This window comes from Phascolarctos cinereus, unplaced genomic scaffold, assembly GCF_003287225.1.
Source record: "Phascolarctos cinereus isolate Bilbo 61053 unplaced genomic scaffold, phaCin_HiC Scaffold_1;HRSCAF=81, whole genome shotgun sequence".
NCBI lineage: Eukaryota > Metazoa > Chordata > Mammalia > Diprotodontia > Phascolarctidae > Phascolarctos > Phascolarctos cinereus.
In genome coordinates this window covers 40,251,413-40,276,483 of record NW_027555514.1, presented here as the reverse complement: position 1 = coordinate 40,276,483, position 25,071 = coordinate 40,251,413, and the positions used below count along the sequence as shown (strand labels likewise).

The 25,071-nt window shown below is 40.6% G+C and overlaps 1 protein-coding gene across 1 annotated transcript in view; it reads right to left on the bottom strand.

Annotated features, from left to right (window-relative positions):
* ACP3 (acid phosphatase 3) overlaps positions 1-24,324 on the bottom strand; it is a 50,780-nt gene extending 26,456 nt beyond the window's left edge. The window contains exons 1-4 of the mRNA XM_020987281.2: positions 24,117-24,324; positions 9,048-9,143; positions 6,355-6,441; positions 1,591-1,743 (exon numbers count right to left, since the gene is read on the bottom strand). Of these exons, the coding sequence (XP_020842940.1) occupies positions 1,591-1,743; positions 6,355-6,441; positions 9,048-9,143; positions 24,117-24,227 (447 nt within the window). The 5' untranslated portion in view covers positions 24,228-24,324. The remainder of the gene's footprint in view (positions 1-1,590; positions 1,744-6,354; positions 6,442-9,047; positions 9,144-24,116) is intronic.
* Between the last annotated feature and the right edge of the window lie 747 nt (positions 24,325-25,071).

Here is a 25,071-nt window from a genome sequence, read left to right as displayed (position 1 = left end):
ATGCCTTCCCTAAGGACCGATATAGGGCTCCAGGCTTATAGCGCTATCCTGAATGAGGTGCCCTGCAAGGAGCTAGGACTAGGGGTTGTCAGAAAGTTGTCAGCCATCCTCATATTGAGCCCCACCTTTCCTAGGGTCTTATACGGTCACTCCAGAGTTGCAGTATGACCCACTAGGGTCATCAGAGAATCACATCCCTACTCTGGACCTTCACAATCCACATTACTCACAGTACCAGTGATGGCAAGGTCCCCTCCAGGCTTGCCTTTCCTACTTATGGCTCTTGGCTTTGTCACTCCTTGGTTTCAGCTTTTTTTTCCACTCTTGGTTTGAACTAGATCTTTGGCATGTCCAGGAATTCCTCTGTCTGGTCCAGGAACTTCTTTAGCTGGTTCAGAAGATACTTTCATTTTGTTGCTGTCAATATACTGCTGTTGAGTTGGGAACCTGCTGCTCCCATTTGGCCCAAGGACTCTTCTCCATTCTACTGCTGCCTCCAGCGGCTGTCCTGCTTGGGGTTGAATGATTCCCGAGGGGGGAGTCCGTGTCTGTGTGCAGCTCCCTTCTCTGCACTGTCCAGCCTTTTCCACTTCCTACCTCTCCAGCCCTGCAAGGTGCGCATGGCCGCTTTTTTAAACGCCAAGCACAAGGATGAAGTTCAGGTTACACCTTCTAGTCATGAACTTCATAATCGATGTGGTGTTAGTAGAGCAACAGGTACTAAGAACAGAGGAAATCCACCTCATGCCCAAGAGTTGACCTCATGCCAGAAATTTCATATTTTGTGCAGGAGAAAGTAGAGGGAGGAGGAGCTCCTGAACGGACATACCTGGTAACATTTACTCTGCTTATCTCATACTACTCCATATCATGTGAGCAGCTAGGGGGCATCATAGTGCATAGAGTGCTGGGTCTGGAGTCAGGAAGACTCATCTTCCTGAGTTCAAATCCGACCTCAGACACTTACTAGTCGTTTGATCCTGGGCAAGTCACTTAACCCTGTTTGCTTCAGTTTCCTCATCTGTAAAGTGGCAAACCATTCCAGTATCTTTGCCAAGAAAACCCCAGATTGGGTCACGAAGAGTCAAACACAACCAAACAACACCACCTCTCTATCATGTACTTTGTGTTCTCTGATACACTGCTTGCTGAGCCCTGCACACGATGTGCCCTTTCCAACCTCCATTCCTTTACTTGGCATGTCCTCTTACCCTCCTTCACCTATTGAATTGCTATTCAGCCTTGGAAGCCAGCTATTGCTAACTCTTCATCATGAAGCCTTCACTGATTCTCCCTGCAAGTCAAAAGCTTTCTCTCCTCTGAGCTTACATACCACTTTGTATATACTGTCTGATCTAGCCCTTATCAGATATTATTCTGTATATCCTAGACTATAAACTTCTTGAAGGCAGGGATTATGGCTTATGTAAAATTTGTTTCTTCTTCAGCTCTGAACACAGTAAGCACTGGTTCAATTTTTTTCTGCACTTTTAAAGTGACTTGAAATTAATGAATTGTATATTCTGGCTCCTTCAGATTTCTCTGTAATCTCCAGCTGAGAGATACCTCTAGCTCTGCCATCATACTGACCTGATCTTGAGAAATTGGTACTGTATGAACTGGAATCGGCTGCCAGAGGATTTTGGGGTTCCAAATACTAGAGCCTTCTGGTGGAAACAGGGCAGCAAGATTTGTCATGGCACTCATTAGAGTCCGGTCAACATCTGTGCTTCGGACATAAACCTAAAAGAGAAAATAAACAAACCAAAACCAAAATCCCTGTCATTAGAACCAGCCATCACTATGAGGTCTTTTCCCACGTCTCCTTAGGACATGTAGTATGCAAGAAAGAACAAAGCAGAGACCAATTTATGGGAACTGTGGGTTTTCTAAGGAACTAACAGGGCCTAGGAGAAAGGCCCTACATGCCCACACAGGAAGCTTATGCAAGGGTAGGACATCCTCAGTTATTGGACTCATTTTGCTCTTCTATGAAAAGAAGCAGTAGTACAAGTGTGCCTCACTTTATGAGTCTTATTTATAAAAATGTGAATTTGTAGATAAATTAAGGGTTGATTATTGCATTACAAAAGACCCTTCCCACAAGTTTTAATTAGTTTTTTCCCTCTTTCTTTCTAGTCTCCTCACACTTCATTCTTCTCCATCCTCTCTACACTGCAGCTCAAAAGGTCTCTTTTAAGTTCCTGAATGTGACCTTCCCTTGTCCTATCTTCTGGGCATAGCCCTGGCTGACCCAAGTGATTGGGATGTTCTGGCTCTCCCTTTACTCGTTGGCTTCCCTGACTCCCTTCAAGACTTAGCTCAAGTCTCATCTGCTGCATGAGGCCTTTCTGGGGGCCCGTCCAGCCCTTCATGTCCCATTGACGTGACCTCTTATCTGTTCTGTCTCTGTTTTGTGTGTACCTGGTGTTATTTACATGTCATCTCTCTGTTAGAATGCACACTCCCCATTCTTTGTATTCACAGGGCTTGGCACAGTGCCTGACAGACACACAGCAAACCCATAATCAGTGTTTGATGACTGAATGAATTTTTGATCCTGACTCTGATTTCAGCAGTGGAGGGAACTCTTTCCACTGAGGAAGTTAATCAGTCAACACGTAGTCATGAAGCACCTACTATGTGCCAGGCACTAGGGATACAAAGACAGTAAAGGAAAAATCCTTACTTTTTTTTTGGTAAATTTTTTATTTTAAACTTAAATATAAAATAAGAAAAGAAAACAGAAACAAATACTAAAACTTAAATACAAAATAAGAAAAGGAAAAAATTGCTATGTGCACAGCAGAACATGAGAGGACTCAAAATATAAAGCAAAAAAATTTCCATTTCAAGAAAGCCTACATAATAAATACTATACATTGCGTTCAGAGCTGAACATCTTTACTTCCTTGTAGGTTTAATTTTGTCCTCTGCTGTGTACTTTTTACTTTGTTCTTTTTTTAATTAAGCATGGATATATATTTATATACATACATATACACACATTTAGACATACATATAGACATACACTTATGTACACATACTTATACATAGATATCTATAATTACACACACACACACACACACACACACACACACACACACACATATATTCATGTGCATCTATGTAAGACCATTCTACACTTGTTTGTGTTCTGTTTCTCTGAAGGTAGATAACATTTTCCTTCATAAATTCAAGTCTTTCCACTTTTAAGAAATCTACCAACTCATCATTTCTTACACCATAGCAATATTCCAACCTTATACTGTCTAGTTATTTTAAATAGTCTAAAACAATATTGATTAATATGGATGGCATATAGGGTAGTTTCCCTATTTTTTTTCTTTTGATCAAATCTATTTTAGCTTGAATTTTGTCTGAAATCATGTTTACTACTCCTGCTTTTTTTCTCCTAATAAATTATACTCCTGATCTTTATTTTATGTTGTTCCCTCTTTATTACATTCCCATTAATCCAGACACCATTCTATACCCCCCTCTTATCCTATTCCCTCACCCTCTTATTTCTTTATAAATGTAGAAGACTTATATTCTCTTCTAAATGTATACATTGTTCTCTCTTTAACCCATATCTAATATGACAGGCTTCCCTCTAAAAATCCCTCCCCTTACCTTTTATTTCTTTCTAAATTTAGAAGAATTTGTATATATATATATATATATATGTATACATATATATATATACATATACTATATAAACACACACATATTTACATATACATATACTCTCTATATATACCTCTCTCTCTCTCTCTCTCTCTCTCTCTCTCTCTCTCTCTCTCTCTCTATATATATATATATATATATATATATATATATATTTATATATAGTTCTTTCTTTAAGCTATTCCTGATGTGAGTAGGGTCAAGCCCTTCTCCCCCATCTAATTCCTCTCTGTCAGTTCTTCCTCGCACCTCATTTGTATAATTACTCTTTTTACCTCTTCGTAATGGTTTTACTTTTTAGAATCATATCATACTCAGCTGTACCCTAATCTTTCTTTTGAACCACCCAATTACTAATTACAATCTTAGACATACAGTTTACATTTCCTCGTATAAAAAGTAAACAGTCTGTCTTATTGAGTCCCTTGTAATTAGTCTTAGATGTTTACCTTATATTTCTCTTGAATCTTGCATGTCAAATTTTTAGGTCTTTTTGCAATAAAATTCTGAAAGTGGCAGTTCATTGAATGTCCATTTTTTTCTATTCAGTATTATGCTTAGCCTTGCTGGGTATGTTATTTTCAGCCAGAACCTCAGTTCTTTTGCTCTTCAATATATAATGTTCCAAGATCTGTGGTCTTTCAGTATCATCGCTGCTAGGTCTTGTGTGTATCTACCATATTTGAATTGTTTTTTGCCTTGTTTTTCATAACATTTTCTCCTTGACTTGGGGGTTTTGGAATTTAGCGATGATATTCCTGTAGGTTTTCCTTGTAAGATCTCTTTCAGGTGATAATCAGTGTATTTTTTCTATTTCTACTTTCTCCTCTTGTTCTAATTTTTCAGGACAATTTTCTTTAATTATTTCTTTTGTTATTGCATCAATATTCTTTTTTTGATTGTAGCTTTCAGGTAGTCCAGTCATTCTTATGTTTCTTCTTCTTTTTTTTTTTAAATTTTTTTAAAAAAAATTTTTTGGCTTTTAGGCAATTGGGGTTAAGTGACTTGCCCAGGGTCGCACAGCTAGTAAGTGTCAAGTGTTTGGTCTGAGGCCGGATTTGAATTCAGGTCCTCCTGACTTCAGGGCTGGTGCTCTATCCACTGCGCCACCTAGCTGCCCCCTGTTTTTTCTTCTTGATCTATTCTCCAGATCAGTATTTTTTTAGTAGATGTTTCACATTCTCTTCTATTTTTCATTCTTTATATTTTGTTTTATTATTTCTTGGTCTCTTATAACTTCACTGGCTTCCCCTTGCCCAATTCTAATTTTCAAGGAGTTGTTTTCTTCCTTAGAATTCTGGATTCCTTTTCTAGTTGGTTAACTTTCTTTTTATAATCTTGTTTTACTTGGACTGTTTTTTTTCCCCCCTCAGTCTCTCCAATTTTATTTTTAAAGTTCTTCTTAGGAATTCTTTTTGGGCAGGTGACCATTTGATATTACTCTTTGGCGTAGGAGAGGTTTTTTTTGCTTCACTATCCTCCTCTGAAGATGAACCCCAGTCTTCTCTATTCCCCTGGTAGCTTTTTATGGTTGGGTTTTTTCTCCTTTGCCTGCTTATTTATTTATTCATTTTTATTTATAGCAACTTGTAATCACCTATAGTCCTGAGGTATAGGAGATGGTGCCTCTGGCCTCAGGTCCTCCTTAAGTTCTCCCCTCTGGCCTGAACTGAAACCAAGAATTCTGCTCTTCTGTAAATGTCCACAGCCAGTGTGTCCCTGCCCCACTGCTTCTGCACTGCTAGTGCCTTCTCACCCAGGGCTGAGTCTCAGGTAGCACAGCTGGGCCTGGCATCCCTTATCAGCAGAGGTTCCCTCAATCTTTCCCTGCTCAGATACCTGACTCCCCACCCTGTCCAGGAGGTGAAAATTCCTGTGGCTGGGATCAAGGCTATCTCCCAACTCAGCTAGCCCCAGGCATCTCCACTTGCTGTTTTATCAGAACTAGCCTGGAGGTGTTTACACTTTACAGGGAACAAACCTTTTCTGGTTACTGTTCTCCCCAACTCTTGTTTACTTTTACCAGCTCTAATGTTGGCCCTGAGGCACTATTTTGTCTTGTTTGTAGGGGAAATCTGGAGAGGTTGGAATTTTCTGACCTACTCCACCATCTTCCCAGAATCCTCTCCAACAGTCCTTACTTTTAAGGACTTTAAAGTATGATTCATTTTTAAAAAAATGTAGTTTACAGATACATTTTTTCTTGAATAATCTTATTGAGTAAAGAGTGACTTTATAGTCATTACTGACATACTGTCACCATTGAATAGAGTAGCTCAGTGCCGAAAAAAGGCAAATGACTCTAAAAATAGTACTTTTAGCAATATAAATAATAGGTCCTGTAATTTGCATTTGATCTCCTGTAAAGGAAGAGAGGTGGCACAGCAGATAGAACACTGGGCTTAGAATCAGGAAGATTCATCTTCCTGAAGATTACCTCAGTTTCCTCATCTGTAAAATGAGCTGGAGAAGGAAATGGCAAACCACTCCAGGATCTATGCCAAGAAAACCCCAAATGGAGTCACAGAGAGCTAGACACAAATGAAATGACTAAAACATCAACAAAAAGAAGATGAGCACTTTTCCATAAGTAATGTTTAACTCAATTTTTATCTTGGACAGTGGAATTCTTCCTTCTCCCCTCCCTCTAGTTGTTCCACTTGCCTTATTCCGGTGGTAAGTAGAATTCAAGAAATTAGAGTATCTTTTCTTTAGATATGAACCAAGCTCATAGTGCTGCTCCATCCCAAGCTGTGGGAACACAAAAACAAAGATCAAGGTGAATGGTCAGGATGCATCATCCAGCTCTTTATAAATGGCGGCAGTTCTGGTGCAGTCCAGTACCACAGACTTCAGTGACAATGAGCAAAGAAACTTGAGCTGTGACTCTGAGTCAGTCATTCAACAAGCATTTATTAAGTACATACTATGTGCCAAATACTGCGTTAAGCACTGGGGATACAAGAAAAGTCCTCAAGGAACTCCCATTTTAATGAGGGAGACAACATGGAAAAAATTGAATATTCATACTGTATGAAGCATAAATGGGGGGAAATCCCAGAGGAAAGGTACTAGCAGTAGGATTCATTGGCAAAGCTTCCTGTAGAAGGTGGCAATGAAGCTGCATCTTGAAGGCAGCCAGGGAAACCAGGAGGTAGGGGTGATGGGGAAGAACATTCCAGACATTTGAAAGGCATAGAGTCATGAGATGGAGCACTTTGCTAGAGGAATAGCACCTAGGCCAGAGTTGCTAGGGGACTAAAGTGGAGGGGAGGAAGGTAGAAAAAGCCTAGAAAAGTAGGAGGAGACTAGGATTTGAAGAGCTTTATAATGCCAAAAGAGAATTTTACATTTGATTCTGAAGGTGATAGGGAGCCACTCCAATTTATAGAGTAGGGTGACGGGTGACATGGTCAGACTTGCCCTTTAGGAAAATCTCTTTGGCAGCTGAAGGAAGGATGGATTGAATGAGGAGACACTGGAGGCAGGGAAACCAACCAACAGGCTGTCGCAGTAGCCTAGGGTTGAGATAATGAGGGCCTGGCCTGGGGGTGGCGGTGTGAATGGAGATACTAAGAAGACAGAAGGACAGACTTGGAAACAGACTGTATAAGTGAGGAGTCAAGATCACACAGATGTGTAAAGCCTCTCATGGGACTTCCGCTGGTACCTACAAGAGCCCCTTACACATGCCAGGACGTCGGTCAGAATTGGCTAGTTTGGTTTATTTCATCTGCACCATTCCTTGGTACAGAATGATGCGAGAGGAAGTTGGATGATATGTAAATAAAGCATCACAAATTGATTTTAAAGCCGAGAAGGACTGCATTGAGGGCCAGGTGGTCCTGGTAGTTATCCAAGACAGGCATAGAACCAGAGGAGATATTGTCCTGTATATTGTTATACGTCTCTACCCCTACCCTCACCTGCCAGCTCCCTGACATGAGAGATTGGTAATTAAACTGCTCTATCACTGGGAGTTAGAGAAAAGGGAAGTGTGTGCTCCTGTACATGTATTTATGGTAGGATCACCTGATGACTTGGTAAAGCTGGGGGAAGCAGGAACTCTAAGCTACTTTCTAATCAGTAGTGGATCTGGAGTTGGGAGAGCTCAGTTCAAATCCAGGCTGTGGTAGTTACTTACTGTGTGACCCAAGAATGCAGCCAAGTCACCTAAACTCTCTAAGCCTATTTCCTCATCTATAAAATGGGGGTCATACTGTTGGCCCTACCAACTACTCATGGACTTGCTTTGAAAGAAGCAGTCAGTAACCCTTGAAGTAATCGAGATAAATGTTAGTTGTTATTAAGCCACTCCACGGCAGCTGCTTTTGATCATGCTGGCTTTTTATTTCAAGCAGCAGAACTGGTTGGGCAACCCCTTCTCTTTTAAAGATTTGGAATAAGGGTACACAGTCCAGGGCTGGGAAATGAACTTGAGGACCTTAGACCACTTCAGAGTAACTCACAGGAATGTTCCCCTCTCATTCTATCCAGGGGGTTATTCTAACAAGGGGGGTCAGAAACATGGAGTCTCTGGGGAGAAACGTGTACTAACAAGTGAAGATGACATTTTCTAACCTGATTCAAATTAAAAGGAAGACATGCTATAGGATAGAAGAATGAACCACATAAGAGATAATACTAATGGCAACAAGTAACATTTATTTATATAGCATTTTAAAGTCCCTTCCTTAAATTATCTCATTCCAGAAGCCCCATGAGAAAGGTACCACAGGTATTATTCTCATATTAAAGATCAAGAAGTTGAGGCTCAGATAATCTTAGCTACATCACAAGGTCATAAATTGAGAGCTGGAAAACCCTGAGTTCGATCCCCTCATTTTACAGATAAGGAAACTGAAGCTTAGAGAAGGTAAGTAGCATCACAAGATCATAGATCTGGGGCTGACAAGGACCTCAGGCCAATGAGCTCAATTCCCTCATTTGACAGTTGAGGAAATTGAGGCTCAAGGTAGGTAAATGATTTGCCCAAGATCACACAGACAGTAAGCATTAGAATTAGGATTTGAAACCATATCCTTTGATTCCACAGCTAGTGTTCTTTGCACTATAGGATGTTAGTACTGAGTATAAGATCATGTATTTCCAGCCCAATTGATTCATCTCATAAATTAGAAGAGTAGTATTTAATTCTTTTGAATCTAATAACTGGTCATGGGGATTACTATGCTATTTTGTATATGTTTTTAAAAATCTCTAATAAATGACTTATTTTGCTGATATACAATCTTCCAATTTTAATATACCCATCAGGGAAAAAAGTAAATTAGAACAATTAGTGAACATTTCTTCTTGCACTTCATTGATTATACTTATCTGAAAAGCTAACTGACCCGGCTAAGTTGTCCAAATCCCTGAGGCCAAGCAGATTCTTGATGGGGATCATTGGGAAATGTTTCAATAGGACTCCGGTCTCCATGCCGAAATAGCTGGAAAAAAAAGTGGGAAAGATACGGTGTTCATTTCACTTGGCGTTTCTCAGTTACTTGTCTTGATATGTTTCATTGTAAACCCAGCTACTCCCTTGTCCTCTTGGCAGTTCTTCAGGTAATATAGAAGCATGGCTAGGATAGCACAATTAATATTAAAGGATGGATCGCTAGGACTGAAGTTTATAATCACAGTCTCTCAGATCTGGTCAGTATCTCAACTAATAACATCCAAGAATCCTCTCTGTTTGCAGGTCTCTAACAAGGAAGAAGCCATTCCTTCCTGGGGCAGCCCACTCAACTTTTGGACAGCTCTAACTTTTAGCAAATTTTTCTTCACATCAAGAAGCAATCTTCCTCTCTGCAACCACTGCTCATTGGTCCTACCCCTAGCTCTTACTCTTGTGTCCCAGCCCCCCTTTATCTTTCATTGGACTCAGCACAGTGACTGTGTAGTCATACACAGTCATAGGATGTGCTTATAAGCATAGTCGTTGTTTGTCCTTTGTTCTCAAAGCAGACCATGACATCAGGGAGGTGATGCCACAACTTGCAAGTGAATTGGATTTAGGTGAGGGAGGGCTGTGCAAAGTCACCAGCCTCACTTTCTCCTCCAGAGCCATCTAGGTTCACTGGCCAGATATGGATCAGGATGAGTGAGGATGGCCCAGGATGCAGTGGGACTAGACTTGATTTCAAAGCAAATAACTATAGTTTTAATTTCCTTGGTTCTCCAAAATCTTCTACAACTTGTTATTGCACCTACTATATGTGTAGCATGAATTCTCTGGTTTCCTTGAGTAGTCTAAAGTTTTATTACAAGAAATTAAAAAAAAAACACAGCACATCATAATAGATGGAAGGGGTGGGGGAGACAGGCAGACCAGGGAAGAAGACTTGCCTCTGATCAAGACCCTTGTCAAGTCACTTAATTTCTCAGTTCTCTAGGCAATTTTCAAGTTTCAGCTCAGCTCTGGTTCAGAAATGGTGGGAGAGTTTTCCATACAGAGTTCATTATTCTGATGAAATCACATGTTTGGACCTCCTTTTGCCTCTCCCTTGTAGAAAATGGATCATAACCACCTGTGAAGCAATCAACATGGCTCTTGTGGGCCTCTGTGGAATACTCCATAGGCTCGGCCAGTGATACGTTGCCTGAATGGGTGTTTTTCTCCTTGAGTGTAAACAAAGGAACAGTGGTGGATGGTTTCTATCTCAGAGAAGAAGAGAGTTCAGGTCCATCCATTCCTTCTTTCTTGTGTTTATTCATTCATTCAACAAATATCCATGGTCCCTGAGATGAACTAGGACTGAAATTAAATTGTCATGTAATCATGTCCCTTAAAGGTATAGAACCTTCAGGGGTAGGTCTTCTTCAGACTCGTAGCACTACGTAGGGGCTATAGCTTTCCTAGAAAGACTCACCATTGCTGAATAATTAAAGAGATTTTAACCACTTTGTTAAAACCTAAAATTATAGGAAATTGTTGATTTACCTAGAATATATTCATGTATACTATACTGATTTGAATAACATTAAATTTTGTAATTCATCTGCATTCTGGATTTGTTTTGTATAGACACTCACCTCAGAGAACCACTGAGAATGAAATGTTACATTTTCACATTTGCTAACTTGCAATATCTGTTCATAGGTAATGGACCTTGCTATCATTAATAAAATATTTCCAGGTTCACTGCCTTTTTTTAAGATGCTTTGCCATGTACCTTGTGCTATTGGGTCTAGTAGCTGAATGGCTGGTTTCTTCCAGAGAGGAGCCTTAGTCATATTTATCATGTCAGAAAATTCTTTATGGTAATAAAAAGAGTAGTTTACGTTTGTATGGTGCTTTGCATAACCTGGTGAGAATGGATGATATGCTAATAAGTTTTTATCCACATCTCAGAGGATCCTGCTTCAAACCTGAATCCCCTAAATGTTTCTCATTGCATAATGTAGGAGATACTGCCAATCAATGAAGGTCTTTCCCCACCTTTATAAAATCACAAAGGGCCACTTCATCCCCACCAAGTCAGGTACTTAGGTTGGCTGAAGTTACAATAACAAGTTGGTTCTTCTCTGCCAAAACTAGGCTTCACTGTAATGCTCCAGGTTTCAATGGAGTTTCCTTGCCAAAGTCTTTATAATTAGAAAACAATGAAGAAGCCACATCCTATGTTTAAGTGCACAATAGCTTAGAAGAAAAGAAAAAGATTTAGTTAGTGTTCAGTCATTCGGTCATGACCCCACAGACATTGTCTATGGGGTTTTCTTGGCAAAGACACTGGAGTAGTGTGCCATTTCCTTCTCCAGTGTGTCCCCATTTTACACATGAGGAACTAAAGCAGATAGAAGTTAACTGACTTGCCCACGGCCATACAGCCTGCAAGTGTCTGAGGCTATTTGAACTCAGATCTTTCAGAGTCCAGGCCTGGTGCTCTATCCAAAACAATGGACCTGTTCTCAGTTGGTCTGAAAACCAGTGGACTGCAAGCTTGGTATGTCAACCATTGTGACATGGCAGTTAAAAAGGCAGATGTAGACTTTTGGGGGGGGGATGGAGGTGGTTAGATGATAGGAGGAATTTCATTTGATGTTTGGTGTGACAGATTCCTAGAGTGGAAATTCTCTTCACCAATGTAGACCAACTCTACTAATCTCCGAGTTCATACAAGAACACCTGGAAGATAAGTGATTGTCCTGTGGTCACTCAGCTAGGACGTAGTCGAGGCAGGATTTGAAACCAAGTCTTCTTGGCTCCAAGGCCATCCCTCTGTGTATCATGCCACAGTGCCTCCCACGGTCACTGCTACATTATCATGGGAGAACAGATCTAGGTCTAGAAGGGATGGGAGAGAACACTGAGCTCAGTCTCTTCAGTTTATAGATGAAGAAACTGAGGAACAGACACGTTAAGTGACATGTCCACAGTCACACATGTCCTAAGCATCTGAAGTAAGATCTGAGGTCTTCCTGACTCCAAACCTGGCATGCAATTCCCTTTCACCCCTAACTCTCACATTTACTTTTGCATTAGTAAAGACCCAATATTCAGTACTTGAGCCCTGGCCAGATCATAGCTGGGATATTGTATTCAATTCTGGGTGTTGCCTTTTATAAGGACATTGAAAAGCTGGACCTTGTTCACAGTAGGGTAACAAGGGTGCTGAAGGATCTCAGAATCATGGAGCATCAAAGGAAACAGGAGCATTTAGATGAGAGAAGACTGAGGTCATTATGACATGGTAATACCTCCAAGTGTTCAAAGGGCCCTTGTGTAGAAGAGGGATCGGGCTTGTGCCTTTTGGCCCCATAAAGCGAACCAGGAGTTTTAGGTCAGGGTTAGAAAGAGGTGGAATTCAGCTCCTTCAATTTTCCAATACTTTGATGAGTCTGCGGTCTTGCTGACGATCAGTGCAGGTTACAATGACAGCACCAGCAACAGACAGTTGGAAAGGATTTTAGATGTCATCCAGTCCAACTCCCTCAGTTTGCATTTGGGGAAACTGAGGCCCAGATAAATGAAGGAACTTGCTTAGGGTCTCATCACCAGTATGTGTCAGAGGAAGCATTTTAGATTTGTTAACTTGGAAATTTATTTAGGGTTTTTGTAGACCCTGGGAAAAAAGACCATAAAATACCGTATTTAATTCATTTCCCTTGTTCTTCCCTCCCCCACCCTGCCCCAACTGTCTCTGATGCTATGCAATAAGAAACAGACACTTGTAACCATGGGAGTATATTGTGTCAGATTCTTCCCCTGTACTAGTTACATCTAGAGGCAGTGCAACATAATGGTGATAGGGCTGGTCTTGGAAACCTGGATTCAAATCTCAACTCTGACAATTACCAGGACCAGGAGCAATTCAGTGAACATCTCTGAGCCTCAGTTTTCTCATTTGTAAAATGGGAATAAGTCCTTGTCACATCTATTCCACAGGGGTGTTTTGAGGAAAACATTTTGGAAACCTTAAAGGATCATCTTAATTGAAAACTATTATCATTCTGCAAATAATTCAAGCACTTTGGGAAACTATATTAGCCACTTTGAGACTATTGAAATAAATTTAGCTGTGATTGCAGGACCTTAATGACCCCCTAAAAGTCAGGGTGGAATGTTGCTCCCAGCTAACATTGTCAGGGGAGAGATTGATGTTTGTGGGGAGTATTTTGATTGTTACTTACAATCCCGTGATTTCATGCTTCCATTGTGTATTCCATAAAGGCTCACAAATGAGGCCAGAGACTTGATATGATCAAGGGTGAGGAAGGATATCTGCTTAAGCAGTAGATGACAGCAGGGGACAATTAGCTGAAGTCTGTGCTGGTGAAAGGGAGCTTTTTACTTATAACAGAATGCCAGATACCCAACGCATTATCAAGGCAGACTGCTTTCTCCAGCTGCTATTTTAACTGGGTGTGTGAATAAGCCCCATTTAACAAGCGTGCCAAACACCTGTACTTACAAAAGCATGCAAAATGACAGGACAGTGGCTGAGAGAGTGCTACGTAAGAGAAAGAACACAGACTGAGTCAGAAGGTTGGATTTTTGGGTCTGGGGCCAGCTTCATCAATCATTAGCTGTGTTAATATGGGCAAGTTCATCAACTGGTCAGTTAACAAGCATTTATTGAATGTTTGCTATGTGCCAGGCACTGTGTTAAACATAAGGTCATTTCCTAGAAGTCAGTTCCTAGAATCATAGAATCAAAAGAGCTGGAAAGGATAGAAAAGGCCATCTAGTCTGACTCATCCCTGTCTAGGAATCCCCAACACAACATCCTTGACAAATTTTCATTGAGCAGTGTCAGCACTTACCACAGAGCCTGGCACATAGCAGGTGCTTAATAAATAATTGTTGACTTGATTTTGGGGCATCTCTAATTGCTAGGTCAGGCAGCTGTGTGGTGCCCTGGCCTGAAGTTAGGAAGATTCATCTTCCTGAGTTCAAATCCAGCCTCACACATTTACTAGCTGTGTGGTCCTGAGTGAGTCACTTAACCCTGTTTAACCTCAGTTTTCTCATCTGCAAAATGAGCTGGAGAAGGAAATAGCAAATAATTCCAGTATCTTTGCCAAGAAAACCCCAAATGGGGTCAAGATATGACTGAAACAACTGGATAACCACTACCACAACAACAAATTGCGAGGAAGTTTGTCTTTTTATAGAGCTTAAAACAATCTTGCTCCCGCTTCACTCATTGATATTACTTGCGTTTTATGGGGTCAAACAAAACAGATCTAAGCCTTCTTCCACATAAAGTCCTTTAGATATTTATGTGCCTCCTCCACAACTTTTTTTCTCTAGGGCTAAATATCCCGCAGCTGACCCTCATCTGGGATCATTTCCAAGTCCATCTATATAGTCTTGTTGCCATCCTCTAAAAAGGGTCATCTTGTCAGTGTCTTCCCTAAAAGTGGCACCCAGGATGGAACACAGACTTCCCAGTGTGGTCTGCATAGTGGCAAGTAGACTGGGAATCCCTCCTTCTAAGCTCCCTCAGGTACGATGCAACACTTCCGCTCTCCATGGTATCACGCTGGTGCTAAGTAAACTACATTAGTATTAATACAAGCTCATTGCATGTTAGCTTTTTTTTTTTCTTTTTTTTTTTACTGCTTTGTAACATGATTAGCTTATATGGAACATTCTGTCCACTAACTCAGCCAGATCTTTTCCCATCAACCATTTTCTTTCTCAGGCATTTTGGTGTCTGAGCAGCACTCAGCACTTCCTGGCTCCAAGCTAACACTCTATCCACAACACCACCAAAGTATTGTGGACAGAGTGTTGACTTGGAGCCAGAAAGAACAGAGTCCAACTCTACACCACATGCTTACTAGTTGTGTCATCCTGGTAAGTCATTTAATCTCTGCCTGCCTGTGTCTTCATCTATAAAATGGGTATAATAGTACTTGCCATTGCATATACTTTCAGACTTTTTCAATGTTTTGCCATTTTTTCTCTCTTTTTAAAAATATTATTTGTTATAATGATATATTGGCTTCCTGGGAGGGAAGAGGAAAGGGATACTAGAAGAAATTCTGATGATGTAAAAAAAAAGATCAATAAAAATTATTTTAAAAAATAATATCACCTAGCTTACAGGATAGTTATGAAGCTCAAATGAGGTATTATACGTAAACCATTTTGCAAACTTCAAAGTGCTACATTAATGCTAGTTATTATTATTATCATCATTGTTTTAGCCAAGCTTCCTCAGACCAGTACTTTTACAGTTGATTATTGAGACTGAAGTATAGAACTTTAAATTTAGCCCTGTTAAATTTCATCTGATTAGATTTAGCCCATCCTTCCAGATCTTTCCTGATTCTGTCACCTAGTGTGTTCAGCTTTGTGCAGTCTGCTAATCTGATAAACATGACATCTATGTAGGCATCAGCATCCTTGGTTACAATGCTGAATGGCATAAGGCCAAGGACAGATTCTCTGTGATCTATCAGAATCACCCTCCAGGTTCATATTGATTCATCCTCTCTTTGGGTCACAGTTTCCTCATCAGTAAAATGGAGATATTCACATCATTTACCTCACAGCCTTCTTGTGAGGAAAGTTCCTAATAAAAAGTTACTGGAAAGTGACACGGTATTTTTTTTTTGTCTGTGATGTTTGGTTTAAGTGACTATCAGTGTGGAAATGCCCTTCCTTTACATGGACCAGCAAGAGAATGGTCTGGGGCTCTAAGCTGTTAAGTGACTTAGCCAGAGTCACACAGCCAGTATGTGTCAGAGACAGGACTTGAACCCACATTTTATGGACTCTACAGCTAGCCCTCTAACCACTGCACCATGTGGACTCTACTTGGCCTCACAGAGTCATAGATTTAGCCTGGGGAGGGACCTGGAAGGAAATCTCCTCCAGCCTCCTTATTTTATAGATAAGGAAAATAAGGCTGAGCAAAGTGAAGTGTCTTGATCTGGGTCACAAATGTCACTATTATTATGAATAAAGTGAGGAGGATTTTCACCATTTGTCATCTGGAAGCTATATTCCCATGGCTGCACAAGAAAGTGACAAGGGCAGGGGAGGAGGCCTGAAATATCTGTGCTAGTTTCTCCTTTGTAAAATAAAACTCATGCCTGTTATTTTCAAAGCATTATGCAAAATTTACATCTCAGTAGATAATGTAGTTAGATAGAAATCGCTGGGCTGGAATGAACCTTTTGAGGTTACCAAGGGGACTTAATAAATGATGGCTACAGGGCACTAAATGATCCCCTCCTGACCTGGATGAGTGAACGTATGTCCTTCCCAAAACACTGACTATTATGGATGACTGAGGCGTGGGACAGACTCTGCCATGTTACTTGTTAGTTAATAATTAATACTTGCATTGATGTAAATGGTTGAGTGTCTTCTTTAATCCCAGCACATTTCCTACAATTTTTTCCCTGGGTCCAACTATTTGACTCACTGACATTTTGCACAGTTCTAGTAATGAAAAGGTGGCTGCCACATATGAGAAAAGAGGTTAGAAGAGAGAAATTTTAATAAAATAGCCTACATTAAGTGTAGTATAGGAGCACAATGTAATACTGTGCAATAAGAAATTGTGACTATGAGGAATCCAGAGAAACATGGGAGAATTTGTATGGACAGATGCAGAGCGAAGGAGGCACAACCAGAAGAACATTATAACAGGGTAAACAAAAAGATCCCTGTAAGAAAGATGAACTCTGAGGAACTAAAAAAAAAAAGCCAGTAACAGTTCCAGAGAAAGGATAATCAAATGTATCTCCACCTTCATGGCAGAGGGATGGGAGACTATGGCAAAATGCATAGATTATCAGTCGCTGTCACTGTATCAGGCATTTTTGCTTAATCGTTTTTTTGTCAAAAGGGCAGGATACCATTTTAAGGGGGAGGGCTGGGGGAGGAGGGATATTTCCAGAAATGACTGACCTAAAAACCAAAAGCATCATTAAAACTTATTTTTAAAATAAAATAGTTCATATCGTTTCTTAGTCATTTAGACAGTTGTGGCCCCCTCTAGGCTAAACCATCACTTTTAAAGTTCTGTTGGTCTAGTTGGAGAAGATTCAATGAAGACTCCTGCCTCTCTTCTGTGCTAGAAAAAAACGCAACACCTTAGATGAGGAGCAGGGTCCCAAGATGGATGGAAATGTGTGCATTAGGAAAAATCGTGGTTCAATGATATACAGAAGTCCCTGGGAGAGAATACAAGTATTTTCATCTTAAAGAGCTGGGTGGCTAAGGTGGGCTAAGTTCCTGCCATGGAATTCTGGAGAATCCACCTCTCCCTATCATTAGAAAGGCAATGAGATATCATTTAAAAAAAGAGAGAGAGAGAGAGAGTATTAGCTTGGGAATCAGAAGCCTTAGCTGGATCATTTGAGTAAGTTGACTTACCTTGAGGAGACTCTACTTCCTTATCTGTAAAGTGGGAATAGTAATAATTCCTCCACCTGTCTTCTGGGGTTGTTGCAAAGAATCCAGCAAGATAATGTATGACAAGTACTTTGTCCATAGTCAGTAAACATTTGTTAAGTTTCAGTTTTGTCCAACTCTCCAAGGCCCCATTTTGGGGTTTTCTTGGCAAAAATAATTGGAGTGGTTTGCCATTTCCTTCTCTGGCTCATTTTACAGATGAGGAACCGAGGCAAACAGAGTTAAGTGACTTGTCCAGGGTCACCCAGCTAGTAAGTATCAGAGGCTGGATTTGAACTCAAGAAGATGAGTCTTCTTGACTCCAGGCCCAGTGCTCTATTTACTTCCCTACCTAGCTGCCCCAATAAATATATAAGTGCCTACTATATGCCAGGCACTGTGCTAAGCTCTTTGTGAACAGCAAAGCATTATCTAGATGTAAATTATAAAGCAATATACAAATGTAAGGCTTTATACAGATGTAATGACTGGGCATAGATAATGATATACCCTATAATTTGGTGAGCTGGAAGGATTTCTAATGGCGACTCTTGAACATTTTTAGGAAGTACTTAATGAACACAAACCAAGCCATCCTCATGAACTGGGTGCCAATGGCTTTGTAGAGGTTATAGGGTCACAGCTCTAGAGTCGGAAGGGCACTCAGAGCCTATACGGTCTAACCCTCTTGTTTTACAGATAAGGAAACAGAGGCCCAGAGGTTAGCTGGCTTATTCAACATCACAAAGGTAATAAGTAGAAGAAGTAGAAAGAATAAGTTCAAAGAAGGAGTAGGATTTTCTCCTGACTTCAAATTCAGCATCTTTTCGTCAGAGTTGTACAACTGAATGAAAAAGTGCCTGCAAGATTCCATTTGTAGCAGAACCGGAGTCACAAGGCTCTTTTTTCCCCTCATTGTTCCCACCCCAGTTTCAGAGCTAGCTGTCATATAATGGCATGTCAGGCATCACGTATGCATATTCCCAGAGAGAAGCTTTTAAGTCAACACCATTCTGAATTGGGCCAACTTTCTCCGGGCCCATGGCTTTCCTTTCTATCTCATTGTCTCATTTCACAGACACAGCTATTTTTATCCTTATTTATATGCTGATTTTTTACCTTTCTCTTCCCTCAACTCTACTTTTCATTTTGAACTAGTAGGTCAGCTTCTGGACTCCCGTTCCAGTCAAGCTACCTTATTATTATTGACTTTGTAGTCTGGCGTTCACAGGGGAACCATAAAACTTGAGATATCCTGGACTTCCTAGAAAGAACACTCTTCTTGACATTAAACTACAGCCCAAAGTAAAATACTGATACAAACATTCACCAACAGAACTTCAAACAAGTTAGCCTTGGTTAGAGGGAAGAGCATTAACATCTAAGTTGTTACTTCTTCCTCCCCCACCCTCCAAATTATCTGATGTTTTCTTTTATATTGGACATTCTGTTTCCATGTTGTCTCTCCCGGTAGAGTACAAGTTCTTTCAGAGAAAGGGGTCATCCTTTTTCATCTTTACACTCTAGCACCTGGCATGGGGCCTAGTGCTAGTAATTGCAGTAATAGCTAACATTTATATGGTGCTTTCTATGTGCCAGGCACTGTGCTTAGCATTTTACAATTATTTATTTTGATCCTCACAGCAACCCTGCAAGGTAAGTGACGTTATTATCCCATTTTACAGATGAGGAAACTGAAGCAAAGAGGCATTAAATGATTTGCCCAGGTCCACACAGCTCTTAAGTGTTTGAGGTCAAACTGGAATTCAGGTCTTCCTGCCTTTTGCTTTATCCACTGCACCACTTTGCTGCCTCTACTGGCACATAGTAGGGGCTTATTGAATTAATTTGAATAGCAAATAGCTTCTTTTGTCCTATAGCTTGGCTAGAAATGAAAGAGCCACACAAGTGGTACCCTACCTCAGAGGCCCAGAGCCTAAAGAAATTAGACTGGATGCAGAAGAAAACAGATTCAGAACAAGGTAGGCAATTTTACCCAAACTGGAGAAAAATTGGAGGCCTTAAGAAGTTTATATATAAACTAGAATGAAGGAGACAGAATGTATTTCAGCCAAGACAATAAAAGGCACATGAAAACCAAAGCACTTAGCACAGTGCCTGGCACGTAGTCAGTGTTATATAAATGTTAGTTATTGTGATTATTAGCTATTATTTACACAGGATTAGAGGATTATAGACCTGCAGCTGGAAGAGACCTTTTACTCCACCCTGCACACGTGAAAGATGAGGCCAGATGCTCCATGGCTTGCCAGAAATAATCTGGGTAGTCGATGTCATTCTGTGAAGGCAGAAATCAGTTAGGATAACTTGTCTTCTGCCCCAAACAGGACTGAGCGTAGCTGAAATGGATAATGATGAAGCTGAATTTTGATTGTATATTTCACAAGCGTAATGACAATGAGCATTTATGTAGTGCTTTGGAGGTTTGTAAAGCACTTTTCATACGTCATCTCGATCTTCACAACAACCTTGGGAAGTCCTATTACTTGTTCTGTTTCACAGATAAGGAAACGAGGCACAGAAGGCTAAATGATTTGCCCGAGATCAAAGAGCTAGAAAGTGTCTGAGGCAGTATTTGAACTCAGTCTTTCTGATTTCAAGGCCAGTGTTATATTCACTGTGTCTTCTAGGTGCCATATAATGAGCATTTATGTAGTGCTTTAAGTGTGAATTCCCAGACTAAGTAGTGTCCACATTGAGTTTTTCTGTTAATACCTCCCTGAATGAAGCATCTCAATCCCGAAGAACGTAAGTTACTCAGCTCTGGGTTACTGTCCTTTCCTGTAAGAATGACACCCCACACCCCAAGAATCAGAGGCTCCTGGTCTCACATAACCCAGAGGCAATACCTTTGAGTCCTGTGGATCCTTGCAATAAACCTTGCCTAAAATTTCAAATATGAGTGCTTCATGTGGCCACTTTATACATCTCTGGATTAGACACAAAAGCCCTGATCAGTCTTATGGTAGTATGCAAAAATTGCTTGATTAGCCTAAAGTAGTGTTGATTCCTCATTAATAATCCCTTGCTCTCTTCTCCATACCTCCCTTTAAATTGCAATTGTGTTTTAATTCAGTTTATTATCAAAGCAACTAAGACTAATTGCTAATAATCTAGATGTTATCTGAAAGCACAGAAAGCTTCTGTTTTTATTCCAGTTAACTAGGCAAGCCATCTTGAAAGCAATCTAGGGTTCTTTCTTGTCAGCTAATAAAATATGGAGAAATGAAGTAGATGAGAGCGAGACCGGGCGGTTTTTAGGTAACATCACCAATGGGGGCGCTTTTGTTTTTTGTTTTTTGTTTTCCACTTGGAACAGGGGGACAATGGTAGGTATCCACTACCTCTGGAAACTGCTTCTTGGCTTGGAATCATTAGGGCTTGCCCAACTACTTTATATAAGTATATTAAGCCTGGTCAAGAGGTTTTGTGGATTTGTTAGATTCTGAGGTATTATGGTCAAAGAGTGCCTTAAATGGAAATTCTGCACTAACAGGATTGAAGAACTGAATAAATTATAAATCTCAAGAGTTGCAATGGACCTTGGAAGTTATCTGGTCTAACTTATACCTTAAAGCATACATCTTAGTTCATCAGCTTGATTTGTTGTCTTAGAACCACAAAGGAATAATATGGAAATATTTTACAGATAATGTGAAGACCCTGGTCACAACATAAAACCAGGTCTGAAAAAGCTTCTCCGTTTTTCCTACCAAGAGTAGGCACCTCCAAGAAGTGGCACAGACTTATTTTTCTTGGCTCACCTCCACTTCTGTTCTTTGGAGACTGCAGTGTTCCATGACTTGTAGTCATATAACAGCACAGAGAGAAATTGGTATTGAAAAGATGGACCTTTGTTTCAGGGAGCGACGTGGCATCATTCAGAGAACTTTGCAAAAAATCCAGGACGTTCTCCTCCTGTTCAATCTCAGACCCAGCTCATTCTCTGTTTGTAGCATCTAAGATATTTTTATATATCTCTTTGTGTATATATATATCTATTCATATGTATGAGTAATATAGGCTGTCCATCCACCTAGTTGCATATCACAGTCTGTACAATAGCATTCTTCATTTACTTGGTTTTTCCTGTGTTAGATCAAGCTCCATTGAATCATGAATCTCATCCAAGAGTGTCAGGGTGTGATGGATATATAATCAGCACCACGTCACATTCAAACAGGGCATCTTTTTGTTAGCACAGTCAAAAATTAAGAAGAGAAATCTACTATCCCCTCACCCAACGATTTTGCATAGATATTTATCCAAATTGAAATTACCCAAAGGGCAACAGAGTGGCATAGCATGGGCATAAGCAGGTTGCAATACATTAAAGAAAAGGAATTTCTAAGGAGAAGTGGAGTAATAAAAGGAAGATATCATTTTAAAAGACTGGAAAAAGAAGAGAGGTTGGTCATATGCAAGAGTAAGAAAAACCTCATGGCTAGTCTTTGTGTTCCAACAGTAGTATCCTTGCCAGGTCAGGCCAACTCCCTCCAGCATGTTGGATGGGCCTCCTATGGCAAACTTATGTAAGGCAATGGCTAAAAAACATCCAAGATGTGCAACCATGCATAGGCATCAATCATCATTACTGGAGGGAATATGCATATTGAGGAGATCAGCCATCTATTTGAATATTTGTATAACATTACATCTTTAACATTTCTGGAACATGTATCCACATGGATCAATGGGGAAAAGTACCTTAACCTAAGTTAAAAATAAGGGGGAAACCAGTCTGCGATAAGAAATTTACCACAAATAATTTACAAACTAGAGAATCCACACACAGTTAACTAAGAGTTGACTGTAATTTCTCAGATAAGTAGCAGATTCTATGCATTTGGTGATGTGAGTACTGTGAAATCTTATCAAATACGGCCCTTCTCTGAACAAAGCATTTTTTAAACGTGCCATATAAATGTCAACCTGAGGAGGTACTAGAATTAAAGAACTCAAAGGCTTTAAATAAAAAGTCCAACTTGCACGTATCATACCCCTGAAAAGGTAGTCAGCATCAGAGAGATTTATAGAATGGAAACCTGGCAGTTGCTTTTCGGTATAAAGCATGTGTTTGACCACTTGAACTTTGGCCTCTGTCTACATTGTTAACTCATGGCCTAGTGGAGGCTTACTGAAACAGGCAGCAAGATTTATAGAAATGATCATTGTTCCAAAATGTGCTCTCTGTGGCTGGCTATGTTACAGTAGAGAAGGATGTGAATCATGGATCTACTGAGGTGAGAAAATAGGAGCTTCATTGTCAGTAAAATGAAATCTTTGGGCTCCTTTAAATGAGAAAACTCATTTAAAAGGACCATTTGCAGAAAGAAAGATGTCATTAAAAGATTGTCATGTATCGATCCAGGTAACACAGAGAGAGGCCAGGTGAAGGGAGAAGGTGAGGAGAGATGGAAGAAGAGAGAAAAGGAGAGAAAAGGTAGGAAGGAGAAGAGAGGAGGGAAAAGAGAGAAGAGTGGAGGCAGAGGAGAGGAGGGGAAATGAAAACAAGAAAGGAGATGTAAAGAGAGAAGAAAGTAAAGGAATGGAGTGAAGAGGGAGAAGGAGAAGAAAGATCAAAAAGGGAGAAAGAGAGGAGAAAATAAGTAAGAAATCTTTAAAACCTGGGGAGTTAGATAAGCGAGCAAACAGAAGCTCCTTCCCAGCTGGAAGCGTTCTGTGTCTCTGAGAGAAGGGGGAGGGGAGAGGGAGAGAAAAGGAGAAGAGGAAGCATAAGGAGAAAAAAGTGATGCGGATAGGTAGGGGAAAGGGAGGAAGAAAGAAAGGAGAGATTATATTAGGATCCATATGTAAAGAAAGATTTCTCCTGTATCTGTCACTTTTCCTTTCCCTTCTCCATTTAAACCTCTGTACTTTAAATAATATATTTTCTATACCTTTTCATTCCATGACTCATTTTCCTTATATTTTCACATGCATCATGAAGGAAAATAAATGAATTATTCCAAAGGCAAAGACATCCTAAAGTTTTGAATGGCATCCTTGAACCACTGAATTTCACTTTCAAGGTTCGATGGTGAATTCCAAATGGGTCTTTGTTTATGGACTGCCCTCTGCTACCTGAGCCTGCCTGGCTCCTCAATTCAGCCAGTCGGGACTTTGAGCTGGGCAGTAGCTTGGCCCCAACCCCTGCCCTGAAGTTAGGTTGCTGCTTTCCTGCCTCCCCACCAGGCTGCTTCTCAGACCCAATCACTGTAGTCAAAGGTGACCTGCCAGGAGGCCCCTGAGTTTGATGCAGAGGGGAGATGGGAAACAAAGAGGGGACAAAACTGGGGGAGGGGAGTCGAAGAAACCTTTCTGTTTGCGGGTGTGTCGAGACTTGTTTTGGACTTCATGCAGAAACTTGCGGAACTTGCTCAATCACTTTAGCGGTAAGTTGGGAGTGCAGCGTGGGCAGTTGGGGTGTCCCAGGGGCAGTGCAAGGGAGAGATGAAACCTAACACCGCGGTCCACCTGCCCTCCCTCCCATGGGGAACAAAGGTGTGAGATAAAGCAATGGGGAGGCAAGTCTACTCACTAATAAGGCGAACTTTAGCTCTTTTACTGCCGCGACTTGGCTGGGCCAGATAAGGAGCAAGGACGCGAAGGCAACCAGCGAAGAGGAGGATCCCAGGCCGGACACCCTCATCCTGGGAAGCACCTGTGAGCACCAGCACTGCACCTTCCAGCGAGCACCGAGCCGCCTTCGCTGCGGAGCGGTTTAATCAGAGGACGGCAAGGGGCGGGGCCAGGATCATGGAAATTAAACAAGGGGAGGAGCTGGGGCCCGGCCAGCCTTGATTTGAATTCTTTCAATTTCACATCCTTGAATTCAGTTGGAGCTCGCTAATCTTGACTGGGAATGGCATCTCCACCTCACCCCTCTATTCTCCCTCCTGGGTGAACAGTCTCTTGAGAAAGAAATTCTTGTTAGCCCTTGGCTAATGGCTGCTAAGCAGTTTGGAATTTATAAGAGGCACAATTTCATAGTATCCCCAATTTCCGATTTGGACAAGACAATGCATCAATCAGTCAGTCAATCAACATTTATTAAGCACTTACTCAACCCGTAGAGGAGAAGAGGATATGATTGTTGTTAGTTTAGTTTCAAAACAGTCATATTCAACATTCACTTACGTTTTAATTAAGTTTTAGGCTGAGATCCCTGCCTTCAAAAGGTTTTATACTACGGTCAATCAAATCAGTAAAGGTGTATTAAGAGCCTATAGTGCCCCAGGCACTGTGTTTCACTGGGGATTAAAAAAAAAAAAAAGGCAAAAGATGGTCCCTTCCCTCAAAGAGCTCACAATCTAATCATGGAGGAGACTGCAAATAAACAAATATGTATAAATGAGCTATATACAAGATAAATTGGAAAAAATCAACAGAGGGAATGCACTAGAATTAAGACAGGCTTGGAAAGTCTTCCTTCCTTTAGGAAAAAAAGACAGCAGTATAATTATGTATACTCAAAATGCGTCCAAAATAAAAAG